Source organism: Eschrichtius robustus, chromosome X (genome assembly GCF_028021215.1).
Source record: "Eschrichtius robustus isolate mEscRob2 chromosome X, mEscRob2.pri, whole genome shotgun sequence".
Taxonomy (NCBI): Eukaryota; Metazoa; Chordata; class Mammalia; order Artiodactyla; family Eschrichtiidae; genus Eschrichtius; species Eschrichtius robustus.
This window is the reverse complement of record NC_090845.1, coordinates 804267-821072: the sequence shown is the minus strand read 5'-3', so window position 1 is coordinate 821072 and position 16806 is coordinate 804267. Positions and strand designations below refer to the sequence as shown.

General features: G+C 53.3%; 1 protein-coding gene across 1 annotated transcript in view; it reads left to right on the top strand.

Annotated features, from left to right (window-relative positions):
• The first annotated feature begins 9485 nt into the window (after positions 1 to 9485).
• Positions 9486 to 16806, top strand: part of PPP2R3B (protein phosphatase 2 regulatory subunit B''beta) — a 64147-nt gene continuing 56826 nt past the window's right edge. Inside the window, exon 1 of the mRNA XM_068533722.1 lies at positions 9486 to 10585. Within this exon, the coding sequence (XP_068389823.1) occupies positions 10253 to 10585 (333 nt within the window). The 5' untranslated portion in view covers positions 9486 to 10252. The remainder of the gene's footprint in view (positions 10586 to 16806) is intronic.

Below are 16806 nucleotides of genomic sequence, written 5' to 3'. Positions count from 1 at the left end.
ATGGTTACTGGGGCTGGGGGAGGGGCATGGGGAGTGACAGCTGATGGGGACGGGGACTCCTTGGGGGGATGAGAAGTAGACAGAGGTGGTGGTTGTACAACACTGTGAATGTGCTAAATGCCACCGACTTGCCCACTTTCAAATGGTTAATTTTATGTTATTTCATCTGAATAAATTAAAAACTAAATTTTATAAAATGGAACAGTTGTGTGCAGGCATGTGACATTCTGGGTCATAGACAAAAGGAAGGGGTTTCGGTAGCTCTGGGAACCACCAGAGCAACAGAGCGGTTCTGCCAGGTGACCATCCGGAGACCACCTGGTTCCCCCAGCAGCGGGGCTGGGGGGGGCGGCCAGGGGCTGGACAGAGCCTCCTACAGCAGGGCCCTCTGCACAGCCCCGCTCCCTGCTCTACTGCCCATGAGTCAAGCCCAGGAGATCAGTGTGATGGGTGGGGCGGGGCTACCTGGATTCCCACCTGTGCCCAGGTGAGGAGGGGCTGGCAAAGCGGTGACCTGAGAGAAAAAAAGTGGGTGTAGCTGGGGTCACTGGGGTCATCCAAGGACAGGGCCCACATCCAGGTCATGTCTGAGAGCAGACCAGGGGATGGCTCAGTCACAGAGATCACCTGGGGGATGGCGACGTCAAGGACACCCAGAGGATGGCGAGGTCACAGAGGTCTCAGAGGTCACCTGGGTGATGGTGAGGTCACAGAGGTCACCTAGGATGACATCTATGTCCAGGGCACTGTGAGGTCATGTCTGTGACAGATCAGGGATGGTGGGGTCTCAGAGGTGGCCCAGGGGATGGTTTTGGGGTCATGGAGGTCACTCTGACATCTCCGTCCCCTGTGCCCTGCTGGTCCAGCCCCGGCTCCGGGCATCTAATGATCTGCGTCACCATCCGGTCCACACAAGGACAGTGCTGAGCCCCTTTTGTATCTGGGACCCTGTGGAGATCGCACGTGTCTCAAGGGGACTTTGACGGGAAGGCAGTCTTCCTCTCTAAATACTTCCCAGAAAGACATGTCCCCGCCCTACGGCCCCCGAGTCTCCCTCTACAACGTCCCTGCCTTGGTGACCAAGGAAGAAACAAACTAAACACCCAGCGTTCGCAGCATAAATAGAAGACGGGAAACGCATTCCCGATGCGCTCCTTGTGGGCACGTTTCATTGGACCACGGTGACTGTCATCACTCCCCACCAAAGCAGGCTGAGTGACAGGGGAACCGGAGACAGCAAGGAACATTCCCGTGTGTGCTTTTCCAGAACAGTTAAAGCGCAGGGCCCAGCGGCCTAGGACCTGGGCTGCTCCTTCCAGGCTCCAAATCTCTTCATTTTCAGCCTGATTTCTCCACCCCGACGCACCTCTATGCCCGAGAACCGCAGTCCTGCCTCTGGTGTTGGGATGGGCCAGGGCTCGACCTTCCAGGCTGTCCATCCTGTGAATTCCCATGTTCGTCTCTAACGAGGTATTTCCAATTCTCTGCAGCCCCCGCAGATTCATCTTCTCCTTTAAATCCTTCGGAAACGCGTCAAGGTCTGGCGAGGCCCACAGCTTCTCTTCATTTCCTACGAGGGCATCTGTCCTTCTCCACGAACGCGGTGGCAGACGGCTGCCGCCTTGCCCAGCCCAGCGGATGCATTTCCACGTGCTCTCGTACATTAAGTCCTAATTTGTGACCTACCATTTTTTCCCCTGAGACAGAGCTGTTATTGGTACAGTAATAGGAGGACGCGGGGTCTCGCGGTGTAATGTGCATTTTTGCACTTTGCGGGGATATTCAATCGACTTCATTATTTCCAGCACTCCCGCCGTGCATTCTCCCATTTGATTACCTGCCCCAGACGCATTTCCATATGCCATCCATCACCCTGACCCGTGCAGAGTGCTGCATATTCAGATTAAATTGGAGCTTTTTCCCCATGAATAAGGAATTTGATTCCATTCTATCATACACATCGTCTCCAGGGACGGGAAATTGAGTTGAAGGTGGCGGAAGGCAAGTCAGAAAATTTTATTATCCAAATACGAGATTCTTTTCCTTATCATCAAAACCTTGAAATGGCGCCGTGGGGAACTGGGGGGTCAGGGAGAGAATTCAATTAGACGTGAAAGTGGAAAAGGAGCATTTTTCAACGGACCTTTTATGTTGCCAAACAAGTGGCAGTGAGAGGGCCCAGGACAAAGAGGTGTTTGTCAGGGTCTCCTTCCGCTGGATCAGGATGCAGGCCTGAGAAGTTACAGGGGAGAGAGAAGCACCCCCTGTGCTCTCTTGTGAGACGGGGGTGCCAGCCATTCTTGGTTTCTTCTGCTTCTTCTTTTTCCTCTCCTCAGACTTGAGACCCGCAAAATTGACACAATGTACTTATTAGAGTTTCACAGAGCACCTCGGACAACGGGTCTGGATTAAAGCTCAGATTTCTGGACTTTCTCCCCAGGACCACCCCATTTTCACAAGGACCCAGAGTGTGAATGTCCCGGGGCTGCCGTAACACATCACCCAAAAATGGGGCCTTAAAACCACGGGAATTCATCCTCCCCCAGTCCTGGAGACCAGACGTCTGAGGTCAGGGTGTGGACAGGGTTGAGCTCCCTCCAGAGGCTCCAGGGGAGGGTCCTTCCCACCTCTTCCAGCTTCCGGGGGCTCCAGGCGTCCCTGGGCTTGTGGCCGCCTCCCTCCCGTCTCTGCCTCTGTCTTCCTGGGGCTTCTCCTCTGTGTCTGTGTCTCTCCTCTTCTGTGTCTTACAAGGACCCTGTCACTGGATGTAGGGCCACCCTCATCCAGGTGGACCTCATCTCAGACCCTTCACTTCATCACACCTGCAAAGATCCTGTTTCCTAATGAGGTCCCTTTCACAGGTTCTGGGGTCAAGATGAGGGCATAACTTTTGGGGGCCCCCCATTGAATCCCTTACACCGGGGTGACGAGGGAATAGTCATCTCTGTCAGAACAGTGTTTCCCTTTTCAGAGGCCACACGAAGCTTGGGATGACTTTGCTGGGTTTTCGTTCTCCGGCCACTTGTCAACTTGCTTCAAATGCCTCCGTCAGCTACACACGTCTGGCTTATCAGACCTACGTCACCAGGCGGTTTTAAGGCAAAACGAGAAGCAGCGCTCGCCTTGGTGCTGAGTTGGCTCGGAAGCCTCAGGTATTCAGGGGGCGGCCGAGGAGACACGCCACCACGTCCAGTCTTCCGGCTCCCGGCCTGGGGTCCCTCTCTTGGCTGTTTCCCGTTTTTTCTCTACCTGCGTGCTTTCTTTTCTTTTTTTTTTTTTTTATTAAGGTGAAATTCACATGATATAAAAATAAGCATTTAAACTGGACAACTCAGTGACATTAAGCCCATTCACAATATTGTGTAACCACCACTTCTGTCTGGTTCCAGAACATTCTATCACGCCGAAAGGAGACCCCGTCCCCATGAGCTGTCACTCTCCGTCCCCCTCCAGCAGCCCCTGGCAACCACTGATCTGCCTTCTGTCTCCATGGATTTGCCCGTTCTGGACATTTCACATAAAAAGAATCACACAGTATGTGCCCAGACATTGCACTCACTCAACAGACTTTATTTTGTTGTTGTTTTGTTTGTTTGCTTGTTGTTGGCTATGGCACATGGCTTGCTGGATCTTAGTTCCCCAACCAGGGATCGAACCCGAACCCCCTGCAATGGAAGCACGGAGTCCTGACCAGGAGAATTTTAATAAAGAGACAGAAATTATGAAGAGGAAACAAGAAGAAGCAGTCTTTTCTCTGCTTCTGAGTTCTTTGCTGCTTTTTGGACAGGTGAGGTTTCCAGGCAATAGTCATGGCTACCGTTCACGATGTCTCATGTTCCCAAGACCCCTCCCCAGCCCACCCTTTCACCTGTTACAGGCTGAACCATGTCCTCGAAATTCCTATGTTGAAGTCCTGACCCCCAGGACCTCAGAATGGGGCTGTATTTGGAGATGGGGTCTTCAAAGACGTGATTAAGGTAAAATGAAGTCTCTAGGGTGGGTCCTGATCCCATAGGACTTCTGTCCTTATAAGAAGAGGAGATCAGGACACAGACACACACAGAGGGACGACCACGTGAGAACACAGGGAGGAGACGGCCATCTACACGCCCAGGAGAGAGGCCTCGGGAGGAACCAGCCCTGCTGACACCTGGATCTCAGAATCCAGCCTCCAGGACTCGGAGAAATACATGTCTGTTGTTTAAGCCCCAGCTGTGCTACTTCCTTATGGCAGCCCCAGGAAACTAACACCAGTGGTAAAAGGGACTTCGCAGATGCCATGAAATCAATGGTGTTGAGATGGGAGGTGATCCTGGATTATCTGGGTGGCCCCAATGTCACCACAAGGGTCCTTTTTGGAGGAGGCAGCGGGAAATTTGAAGGCAGAAGAGGTGAAGGCTGTGCGACTACAGAAACAGAGATTGGAGTGATGAGCTTTGAGGATGGAGCAAGGGGCCATGGGCCCAGGAAGGCAGCTGTCTCCAGAAGCTGGAAAAGACACGGCACAGATTCTCCCCTGGAGACCCCAGAAGGAACCAGCCCTTGACTGCAGCCCAGTGAGACTGATTTTGGACTTCTGACCTCCACAACCATGAGAGAGGACATTTGGGTTCTTTTTAACCACTGATTTTGTGGCTTTTTGTTATAGCCGACCTAGGCAACTAATGCACCCGCTAAAATCCCTTACAGCCTTGGAATTGTTGTCTAGATTCCCATGCCTGTAACTCATCTTCCTCCTCACTGTCAGAGTTAAAGGCCTCAGACATACTGGATCATTTCAATCCCTGCCTTTTGTGTTTCAATGGTCTGCCTTTTGTGTATCAGGCAGTTAGTGGTGTGTAATGACCATCCCCAAACTCTGTGGTCACAATAACAATCATTTCTTCTCCCTTGTGCATCTGTATCCATGGCTGGGAGTTGGCTGATGTGGGCTGGCCCTTCTCTCTAAACTCAGTGACAGGGATTCTGGGCTCTTTCTCAGAGCCCAGATTTGCCACCCCCAACTTGCCCACTCTAGTTCTTTCAGAGGTCTTCACAAAGGGAATCAAACCTGCATTAGGTCTTTTCTCCAAGGTTGTGTTATAGTGGACACACTTCTGATTGGATGAAAGAAAATGGATTCAATTTCTAACCCTGCAATTTGGGGGCTTGCCCTTATTCTCTGTAAAATTCTGGTGGCAAACTGGCCCATTCTTTTCTTTTCTTTCATGTAGAAACTGATGGAATGCAGTTGGTCACAACCAGCCTGCAGTCTTGTTTTCAGATGGTTTCCCAGAGCTGCCGGTGTACAAGGCACATGTTTTGCCTCCCAGGTTAATGCAAGTCACGGTTTTACCAACTATCCCACCATAACTTAACATGATCACTATGTTTCCTCACGGTTTTACCAACTACCCCACCATAACTTAACATGATCACTATTTTTCCAGCCTCCTAATTTAAGGTATTTGTGCATGAAAACATCCAAAGTCTCTGCCTGGCACAGAAGCCCTTCACGACAGACCCTCAAACAATGGTTCTAGCTTCAATTCTTGTGTGTTCTTTCCATGCAGCCTGCTTTCCACTATTAATCATCCTTAACAACTCTGCTTAAATAGCGCTCCCCCCGACCCCCCGCAAGCCTGTCCTGTCTCCCCACGTTCACTTTTCTATCATCCTTCTGCATCATACCGTATAATTGAACGTTGAATTATCTAATTAAATAATTCCCCTCTCCCACCCCATTCCGCTACCGGATCTCCGAGATCACGAGTTGTTTTATTTATCTATGTCCTCAGGCGTGTCGCACACACTCAGACGACCCAATACTAACCCGTTTAATTATGCTGCGTCCCAGCATAACAAATAAATTGTTAGTAAATTAAAAGACAAGGGACTGATAGAGGCGGGCGAGCTGATGTCATGAAGTTACAGCCGATCACAACCATTACAGCTGATAGCTGGACAAATACAATAAAAAATGGGGCAGGGTCAAAGGTCATTTAGAGGATGGGGTCCTGAGCCAGCATTTAGAACTGGGATGTTGATTCAAGACCATCAGTGGATGTCTGGAAAGTTTCATTATAAATAGTACAAAACCACGCACATACTCAACTTCTGTAAAACTCTTTCTTGTGGATAAAAGGGCAGATTATATGCACACTCCCCAATTTTTTTTTTAAAGTTTTTATTGGAGTACAGTTGATTTACAATGTTGTGCTAGTTTCAGGTGTACAGCAAAGTGAATCAGTTATATATATACACTCTTTTTTTTCATATTCTTTTCCCATATAGGCCATGACAGAGTATTGAGTAGAGTTCCCTGTGCTATACAGTAGGTTCTTATGAGTTATCTATTTTATGTATAGTAGTGTGTGTATGTCAATCCCAATCTCCTAATTTATCCCTCCCCCCTCCAATCTTTAAATTTTTTTTTTTTAATTTTTAGCATTTGAGATTTTTCAGTTCTCTTTAGTTTGGTTAGAACTGCTATGAATTCGTTTCATTTTTCCTCTTTTGTTCAACGTTCTTATCCTTTGAAAGCTTATCAAAATGGGTGCTAACAAAAAAATTTTTTTTTTAAAATTATCAGGTCCATATCGCATTTTACCTAAAATGCTACTACTTATATAGGAAACATTCAATGGATTTCCCCCTCCTTTTTGTCCTGGCTGCAGGAAAACCTTAGCACATAAGGAATCCTGAAAAAATGTTCAAAGGCCATTTGATCCCTGGTTCTGAGTCTGAAAACCTTTCCCCGAAACCACTTTGCTTTCAATGGAGGGAAACTCGGGGGCACTGCGTCCGGGGCTTGTCTGAGTCCCACAAGTTAGAGGGTGCAGGGGTGAGCGAGGTTCACAGGAAGGAAATGGTTCCTCGACGATCAGGGAATGTGCAGTATTCCCGTAATGGGATGTGTCTGCCGGGGCTGCCCCACAGTGATGGAATGCACCAGCCACTTCCTCCACTTTCACATTGTCTGAAAGGAAGTCTTATCCAGCAACAAACCAAGGCTGAAAAGGAAATCAGTCGGGAATAAAGCAAAGCAAATAAAGACAAGGAAGGGAAAAGACAGAGATGGAAAAGACACGCCAATCAGAAAAGAGCCTCCACACTGTACTTGACGGAACTCCCCATTAAGCACTTTGAGAGGAAGTCACTTGAAATCAAACACATGCACCCTCGTGGCTGTTCAGGAGTCCGTTTTCACGAGAAAGACAAAAACCAAAAAGAAAAAAAAGAAAGAAAGGAAGGGAGGGAGGGAGGAAGGAAGAGAGGAAGATGGAAGGAGAGAAAGAAAGGAAGAAAGGAAGGAGGGAAGAAAGAAGAAACTCAGGTGGAACAGCCGTGGCAGATAAAAACTTGATCACTCCGACTTCTAGCTGCACAGGACACGTATATTTGGAGCTCAGGGTCAGCCCAGGACCAGTGAGACTGACCACATAGGACACTCTGTCCAGGGCGTCTTCATGCCTCACGCCTGAGTGTGCAAGCAACCACCCGACCTGGGCTCTGGTGACAGGCAGGTGTGACTCAGAGCCACAGGATGTTCTGAGCGCCTGCCTTTCCGAGCAGCTCCACCTGGGGCTTTGAGTTGATGGCCGCAGAGGGACCTGGGCTCCTGTGGACGAACGAAGGACTGCCCTCCCTCCCACTCCCCTGCATAAGCTCCGCCCTCCCACATGGGGAGCATGCGCAGTGCATGCCCTCCCCACAGGGGGGCCTCTGGAATCTTCCTCTCCACGTGCACGCTCTCCACCCCCCCCCCCCCACCCCTGCCCTGAGACCACCGCCACCCCTGGAAGGCGGATGCAGCCAGCAGCGCTTCCATTCCTGCCATCAGCAGAGTCCTGCCTCTGTTCAGGGGTGGGCGGTGCAGGCCTCTGCCCCGCCGGCCTCGGGCCGCACAGCACCTCTCTGTCCCCTGCGGCGGGATCCACCGCACAGACTGAAGGAGGTTCTGTTTCCTTCACGGAGTTTGTTGCTGTCCCGTTGGCAGACGCACAGACCTTTCCTTAGGCCCCGCCGAGCCCCAGGGTATAAAGCCGTCTTGTGCAGGGACTCAAAAAGACCATTTCCCCCCAAAACCACATGGATGAATGGCAGCTCGTTTACAGACCCCGAGTGAAAAGCACATTTGTTCTTGGACAAGATGTCTGTGTGTGATAAACTCAGAGACGTGTATTAATATTTACTTCTCTCCAGAAGTGACAGCCTGCGTACACAAGCATTAGCTTCCCAATGAATAGAAAGAACCACACAGAATTCCTGCGTTATGGCCCTGTCCTGACCCAGGATACTCGGATTTTTATCTTCAAGCCATATCGGTAAACAAAGGATATTGCATCCATCAAGCCGTCAGCCACTGCAGGCACCCTGGACTGTGCACCCTGGGGGGACTCAGGATGGAGAAGAGCAGGATACTGGTCCCAGGTAGCTAAGGTGCATATCCAAGGAGTGACTTCCTATCTTTAGCATCTTCCCATCCTTAGAAAAGTGCTAAATTCATTAACTTGAGATGTCTGTTTTTCTTTCATTAACAGTAACCTTCCAACTATCTTATTTTTTGTTGCAAAAAAGGCCTCTGTACCCTGGCTCCTCCCTGACCTCTTGGAAGAAGTCCCTCAGAGCCATCTGAGAGGGTACCTCCCTGGCTTAAGTCCTCAGCAAGTCCACGGAATCAAACGTAATTCTCATCTCTTAGGCTGTGCATTTTGCTTCAGTCAGGAAACACAAACGAAGTTTGAAATCATTGTAGGCACAAAATAAACCCATAGTTTAAGAGTTATTTAGTGAGTCCAGCTATACTTATACTCCTGAGAAATAGGAGAGCCCGGCTCATAAGACCTCGAAACTACCTCCTAAAAGAGAGCAAACCCAAGTGAAAACTCATAATGTTAAGAGAAAAAAAAAACAACTTAGAAAAAAGATCAAGGCATTAAAAAAAAAGAGGTGCATGTGTGCTGTGTGGATGATTTATCGACACTATTAAAAGGATAAACTGAAATAAGCTAGTCATGGGGCCAAAGTCATTTAAGTAATTACTTCCACTTCCATCAGAATAGATTATTTATCTCTTGTAAAAATAAAATACAGTGTGTGTGTGTGAAAAAAAAAAAAAACAGAATAGATTATTTTTGCAATCACAAAAGCAGTTCATTCTCAGCCTGAAAGGCCAGCTTTAAAGCAGTTGCACGCCTCCAACCCGTCACTATCATCATTTAACAAATTTAACGTAACCGCGACCATTGCGGTCTGAAGGGGCCCGTTTTATCTAAAAACTGCATTTCCCCGCAATCGCCGCCACGCCCGCCTCCCGCTCGCTCCCGCAGCGCGCGTGCTCGCTCCTGCGGTCGGCGGGCACGCCCTGCGCATGCTCCTCCCCTGTACCACGCCCTCTCCGCGCACAATGCCCGGCCTCCGACTAGCTCTCGGCGGGCACGCACTGCTCATGCTCGACCGACAGGCCTCCCGAGCGCCGCCACGACAGGCATGCACTGCGCATGCCCAACAGACCGGCCGACTACCCCCGCCCATCCCGGCGAGATCGCACCGCGCGTGCTTGCACTTCCGCGGACATAAGGGCACGTCGCTGGTGCGGGCCGCACCCCAGGAAAGCCTAAAAGCTGAAAGACGTGGGGTGGGGTGGCGTGCCCGCCATCCCCCGCCCCCGTTCGCACTCCAGCTCCTGAGCGCCCTCCAGCCCACCGAAGCGCCCCGGCACAGCCGCGGCTGGAGTCGTGGGCGCCGACGGGCGGCGCCGTGATGACGCCACGCGTCACGGTGACGCACGACATAGGCGACCTTCTTTGGGGCCGCAGCCGGCGCGCCCGTTTTGAAGCTGCCCTGAGCTGGGCGGGCCCCGCCGCGGTCCGGCCTTCCGCCTCCGCCGGGCCCCCAAGTCCGCGCAGCCCCTGGGCGGGGCGCCGCCCTACCCCGACCCATGACCCCGGGCCCGCGACGCCCGCCGGGCCGTTGACTCCACGCCAGACCCCGGGCCCGCCACGCCCGCCGGGCCGTTGACTCCACACCAGATCCCGGGCCCGCCACGCCCGCCGGGCCGCTGCCTCCTCACCGGGCCCCGGACCCGCGACGCCCGCCGGGCCGGCCGCCTTCACCCGGGACCACGGGTCCGGGACCCCCGTGGGGCTCGTCCCCTTTGGCGGCCGTCGCCTACTACGCGGAGGTCCATTCAGGTCGGACTTCGGTCCCGGCTCCAGGCACCTGTGCAGGAGGAAGGGGTCCCCCGGGAAGGAGGGTCCGAGCCCCGGAGATGCCGCCCGGCAAAGTCCTGCAGCCCGTCCTGAAGATGAAGGTGGACGAGCTCTTCCTGTGCTGGCTCAGCGAGTCCAGCACGCAGGCGATGCTCCAAGACTGCTTGCAGAGGATCAAGATGCCCGGGGGGCCCGAGGGGGTCGCGGGAGACGCAGGGCAGCCCGGGCCCCCGTTCGCAGCCCCGGCCCTCGCCTGCAGGCCGCGCGGGTTGGATGGCCCGGGGGCGCCCAGCCCGTCCCCCGCGTCCACCGCTCTCCCCCTGGGAGCCGCCTCTAGTGCCCGGAGTGGACCACCTGTTCGAGGGCCTCGTCGATCCGCAGGGACGAGAGTAGTAAGTTACTCTTCCTTCTCCTAACGCCTGCGGAGGTAACTCGGGTCGCCTACCGACGTGTAGCTGAGGGTGGTCGACGATGCTGGAGGAATGTCAGGCGTGAAAGCGCTTGCACGTCTAGTCTCTTTCCCCTGCCAAGAAAGTCTCGCACACAGAAAAATGTTGTCTTTGACAGACTCCCAAGTTGGTCGTCATTCTGGAGTTTGTTTCCGGTTGGTTTTAGTTATCCATGTCTCAGCTTCTTCTATTCTGCCTAGCTTCTGAACCTAGAGGTTTTATGCCTCATTTATCTACAATAAGGACAGCTGGACAGCAGTATATTTAATTTTTTTTAAAAAAGGTGCTTTTTGATATTTAATACCGTGTCGGTTAAAAGTAATAAAACGTGTCCAGGTGCTATGGGGAAACGTATGGTTGGTGCATATCGTACCCCTAGCGTACGCCTAAGCCTGAAGGAGTGCGCCTGTTCCATTGGGACTTGCTGGTAACATTTACGGTTTTTCGGTTGAGCCCGCATCCATCCCATCAACAGCACTGAGCGTATCAGGAGGAGGGACTTCCCCCATCACTTAGTCTGCTGGTTTCCCAGCCACGAAGGGGAGAGTGAGAGGTGGATGTCAGTCCAGAAGGAACTCGTCTGGTTCCAAGTGATTGGAGGGTGTCTGACATGTTCTCACGGATCAAGGATATTTTCCAGAAAGTGAGCCTCCAAGGAGGGTGGGAGGTAGACCCAGAGGCAGCTTGGGAGACCCTGTAGAAACGCCCCGAAGGTGGCTTATCTGGATCTGCAGGAACGTGTGTCCTGGGACCCATCCCTGAGTCTGACCGTCTGCAGTGCCCCCACTGACCTGCAGAACCACAGTGCTCCAGAAGGCCTGCCTGAGCCCCCATTGAACTGAGGAGGTGGGTACGTGAGGGGGGCCAGGGCTCTCTCAGCAAGCCCCCTCTAGCAGTGACAGCCCCCCGCCCGTCCTCCCCCAGGTGCTCTTCCTCCCTGGGATCCCTCAGGTCTTCTGTGGGGAGCTCCCCACTTTGTCACTAAGTGTGCTCCGGTGACACCGCTGGAAGATGAATTCTTGAGTTTCGTGACCCCATGACCTGGTGTGAGTCCCCTTAGGTCTGGAAATGTCTACCAAAGGTCAGCTCGTGCAAGGAGGGTGACTTGGATGCATGTGAAGAGAATGTGTTTCTGCGCAGCAGGTAGGAAGTCACAGACCAGTGGAAGTTAAGTTCCGTAGGTGTTCACAGCGGGGAGAGGCCACTCCTCTCCGTCTGGAGGGATGGGGCGTGGAGGAAGTGAGCTGTGGGACTAGGGGGTGCCCTGAATTAGGGGAGGGCGCCTGCGGGGCGGAGGGGACGTGGGGGGGGGGGCTGTGTTCCAAGTGTGAGGACCAGATGTTTATGCTCAGAGACCAGAGCCGTCGCACAGCGGGCTGCTGTGTCTGGGCCGCGCCAGCCGGATTCGGATTGAGCCAGAAGCAGAGCTCAGGGCTGGGTAATCTCTCTGCCTCTGTGGCAGGCTGCTGGGCTTCCCGAGGGCAGCGACACGGCGGGAGTGGTGTTTCCCCAAGACCACGTTATTGCATTGCTCTGCACTGCATGGGGCCGCAGAGAGATGAGCTTCTGCCTGGAGGGGTGGGGAGTGGCCTGGGTGGTGTGGCCAGGATGGAAAGGGGGTGAATGAAAGGAAGTGCTGACGGAGGTGGGGTGAGATTGAAGACCCTTCCTCTGGTCTGTGGTTTCCATGACCAGATAGAGCAAGTCAGCATGAGAAACCGGTTTTGAGGGAAAACAGAATGACTTTCTCTTAGTCGTCCCAAGAGTTTTCAGAAAGTGATGACGGACCTTGTCTGGTACTTGAAGGTGACTTTAAACACGTCTCAATGTATTTGGAATTTATGGCGTGCTTCACTTGGATTTCAAGAAGCGAGTAACCCAAAAGGATGTCTGTCATTCTGACAAAATGATAAGAGCTCTTTTGCCCCAAGAAATGGATAATTAATTTCAGAAAAACGTTCATACATAAAGTGCTGTGAGAAAAGTTCTGAACGTTTTTTTCTTTAAGAACTAATAGGAAGCGAGTCAGACTCACGTGAGGCCCTCACCCATGGGAGCGGTGGGGAGGAGGCTGGGTCCTGACCCTCCACGCAGAGCCCAGGACACCTCAGAGTCCTGGGAGTGACAGGCAACAATCCACCCTCCCCCATCCTGGCGACCAGATGTCTGAGGTCAAGGTGTCCCAGGGCTGCGCTCCCTCCAGAGGCTCCAGGGGAGGGTCCTTCCCGCCTCTTCCAGCTTCTGGGGGCTCCAGGGGTCCCTGGGCTTGTGGCCGCCTCCCTCCCGTCTCTGCCTCTTGTCTTCACGGGGCTTCTCCTCTGTGTCTGGGTCTCTCGCCTTCTGTGTCTGGGTCTCTCGCCTTCTGTGTTTAGAAGCACCCTGTCACTGGATGTAGGGCCACCCTCCTCCAGGAGGACCTCATCTCAGACCCTTCACTGCATCACATCTGCAGAGATCCCGTTTCCAAATAAGGTCCTGTTCTGAGGTTCCAGTGAACATGAATGTTTGGGGCACGGTTCTGCCCCTCCACTGGGCACTGGTCCCTCCCCCTTCGCTGCTGTGCCTCCTCTCCCATCGCCATCGGAAGCGGAGGGCTGTTTTATCTCTCTGCCGCCTGCTGCGTCCTGGGTGCCTGGACACACTCAGACCTCCACGGCGGGTTTGCTGAGGGGTGCGCGTGCCGGCTGATCCCCCAGCCCGGCAAGAGCCGAGCCCCTCCCCGAGTGTGGAAGCAGAGGTGTCAGGGAAAGGGGGGCGGGCTTGTTCTTAACCCTTGATTTTTGAAAAGTCCAGTTTGTGGGGGGTTAGTTTACATACAGCGAATGGTGCCTATAGGTGTGCGGGACGGTCGTCACACTTGCGTGTGAACACGCCAAGGAGCAGAGCGCTTCCCGCCCCCAGGGCCCCGCGCCCCTTGCCCGCGCCCCAGGCAGCCACTCCCGCTGCCAGGATCTGTCTGAGGTGCTGCAGGCCCTGCTTCCCTCCGCCTGTCGAGTAGGATCCCGTTGCGTGGATGGAGCACAGCCTGATTGTCACTTCAGCACTGGGGGCCCCTCGAGCTGTCTCTGCGTGTGCTTCTCATGAATGAAGCTGCTGAGAACCCCGCGTGGACAGCTGTTTGCGTCTCCCTCGGATGAATGACCTCGGAGTGGAGTTGCTGGGCTGTGCGCTGTGTGTGTGTTTAACTTAGAAAACAAAAAAACTGAAAAGCCTCCAAAGCCCCTACACTGTTCTGAGGCAGGTGTCACGTCCCGTTTCCCCAGCCGTGCGAGTGGGTCCTCGTCCACGCCTCCCCGGCACTGGCTGTCCTTAGACTTGTACTTCAGCCGTCCTGGCGGGCTTGTTGTGTGTCATGGTTTTATCTGCATTTCCCTGTTTTCTGGTGACGGCGAGCCTCTTTTCATGACTTATCAGCCGTTGTGCACCGTCTGTCCAAATCTTCTGCCCATTTTGAAAACTGGGTATTTCTCTGTCATTGAGTTGTAAGGGCTCTTTATGTAGAATCTGGATGCAGCTCCTTTATGAGACGCATGTTTTCACATATTTCTCTTCAGTCTGTGGCCCATTTTGTCATTTGTTTAACATGTGTTTTGAAAGCTTAACATGTGTTTTGAAAGCAAAAGCTGTTTGTTTTTTGATTCTTTCAATTTTATTCTTTTATGGTTCTTATTTATTACATCCGATCGACGAAATATGTGCCTATCCCAAGCTCTCAGGGTTATCTGCTCTTTTCCTTCCGAAAGCTTCCTGGTTTTCGCTTTTGCATTTAAACTTCTGATCCATTTCACGTAAGTTTCTGCATGGGGTGTAAGATATCCAGGTACACAGCAGTTTTGAAGTCTCTCCTTTTCCCATTGAGTTGCGATGTCTGAAATCAATTGGCCGTATGCGTCTGGGTCTATTTTCTCATCCCTAACCCACTGATCTGTGTTTGTGTTCTCACTCTGGGGCGCTTTGTAGACTAACATGTGGAAAGTGGGTGGTGTACGGCCAACTCTGTTCTTTTAAAACAGCTCTGGCTATGCTGACATTCGCATTTCCACCTAACACTGAGAATCAGCTTATGAACTTGTACAAAAAAGCCTGTTGGAATTGTGATTGGGATTGCATTGAATCTGTAGATCAATTGGGGGTAACTGATACCCCAAAACAGTTAAGTTTTCCAGCCCATGAGCTCTAGATGTTTTTCGATTTACTTACATGTCCCATAATTTCTCTCAGCAATGTTGTGTGCATACAGGTGTCACGCCTCCTTGGTTAAATTTATCATCATCTATTTAGATCTTTCTCTGCAGCCGTTTTGTAGTTTTGGGGGTATCCAGTTAACCGTTGATTCCCTCAGGACATGCGACCATGTTCTAGGTTAGAAGTGCGTTCCTTGGAGACACACTCGTGTGTACGTGCAGATGCGTGTACACACAGCAGGCACGTGTGTTTACTTTGATGCGTCCTTAGATTTTCCTGCAGATGTGTTGGAGACAGAAAGGACCTGGAAGTCCTCGCAGCAGAAGGTCAGGATCCTGAGAGCGTTTCTGACGGGAGCCTTGAGTTTGCCCGGTGACCGTGACTTCACAGAGGGGTGAGCTTGGCCGCGTTCCATTCTGTGGATCTCTTAGTGAAGAACGATTTCCGGTTTTCGTAGTTGGCATCAACGAGGATCTCTGTGCAGGAAGGAGGGGAAGTACTGAGAACTTTTTATTGCTGGTCAAGAGTTTGCCACATTGAAGTGGCACGAACCTAGACGCCCTCCGTTCTCTTCCTGACGAGTGGAACCAGGAGGTTTCTCGGGATCACGTGGTGGGGGGTGTGTGAGTGCTCTTGTCCTGTCCTCCCGGGCCTCCCACACAGGGCCCTGCACCCGCAGCCTGCATGTGCCCGCCAAGGGCACCTCGCTCTGGTACCCGGCGTCCACCTGGGTGCTGCCTGGGCCGCCACTCCTGTTCCCGACTGGCCACAGAGCGGGCTGCGTGAGGAGCCTGAGGGGCCTCAGATGCAGATTGGCCACAGCCCACTCCCCAGCGATGGTGGGTATCGCCTCGCCCCCAAGTCCTCAGCTCCCCCAAAACTGCCTGTGGGCCCCCCGTGGACCAGCTTCCCCAGGCCTTGTCCAGGCTGCTGGGCCGAAAGGGGCCGACTTGAGGCTCGGCCACTGGATGGTCACTGAGGCCCGGGGTCGGGGGGACACTACATGGCAGAACCCCGTCCAGGGGAGCCCTGGTTCAGAGGTGTGCTTCGGGAGCCCTGGCTTAGTCCTGGCAGTTCAGTCCTGGTTCAGGGCCCTGGCTCAGTCCTGTTTTAGTCCTGGCTCAGGAGGGTGCTAGAGCTAGAGCCGGGGAGTGTCTCCATGGGTTCCCCATAGAGCAGGTACCTTCAACCTGGGTCTTTATCCCCGGGGCCCCACAAAGGCAGAACACGGCCATCACGTTGCCCCGTGTTGGATGGGGCCTTTGAATGGGGCTTGTAGGGGGGCAGAATCAGGGCCCTCCCCACCCCAGAGGACTCACCTGCGGAGTCGCCGGTGGTGTGTGCCTGCGGGGGGGCCCTCGTGGCGGCGCCTCGGAGCCCAGGGCCTCAGGAGCCGGGTTGGTAACTGTCTAGGGCAGAGCTGTGTACCACCCCTCACCCCTGTTGGTGACGGAATTGCCTAGGATTTACGCTTGTTTCTTTGGAGGTGACGGAATTGCCTAGGATTTACGCTTGTTTCTTAGGAGCATTCGTTTTCTCAGCACTAGGCAGTACTGTGCGGGCCTCAGGTCAGCGCCAGACTCGGGGGGTCTTTCCGAGCCTTGAAGGGCAGTGTGGGAGCAGGTCCACAGCAGAGAGCGCTGTAGGAGCCTCTGTGAGTGCTGTGACCTGGTGACCTGCTTGGCGGAGCCGATGACATCCTTCAGGAGGGCCCTGGGGACGGATGGATGAAGGGACAGATGAGACAGTCTTCGGGGCAGGTGGACCGTGGATGGGAGGTCCTGAGGCTGGATGGATGTGTGGGTGTCCTGGGGACAGGCGGACAGGCGGAAGGGAGGCCCGTGAAAACAGTTGCTGAGCCCCTTTCCAGAATTCCAGTTTCGGGGGCTGCGGTGGTGATGGAATCTGCGTGTCTATCCCGTTCCCGGGTCTGCTGCTGGGAACCCCTGGGAGGACCCGTGCTCGGAGCAGTGGAGACA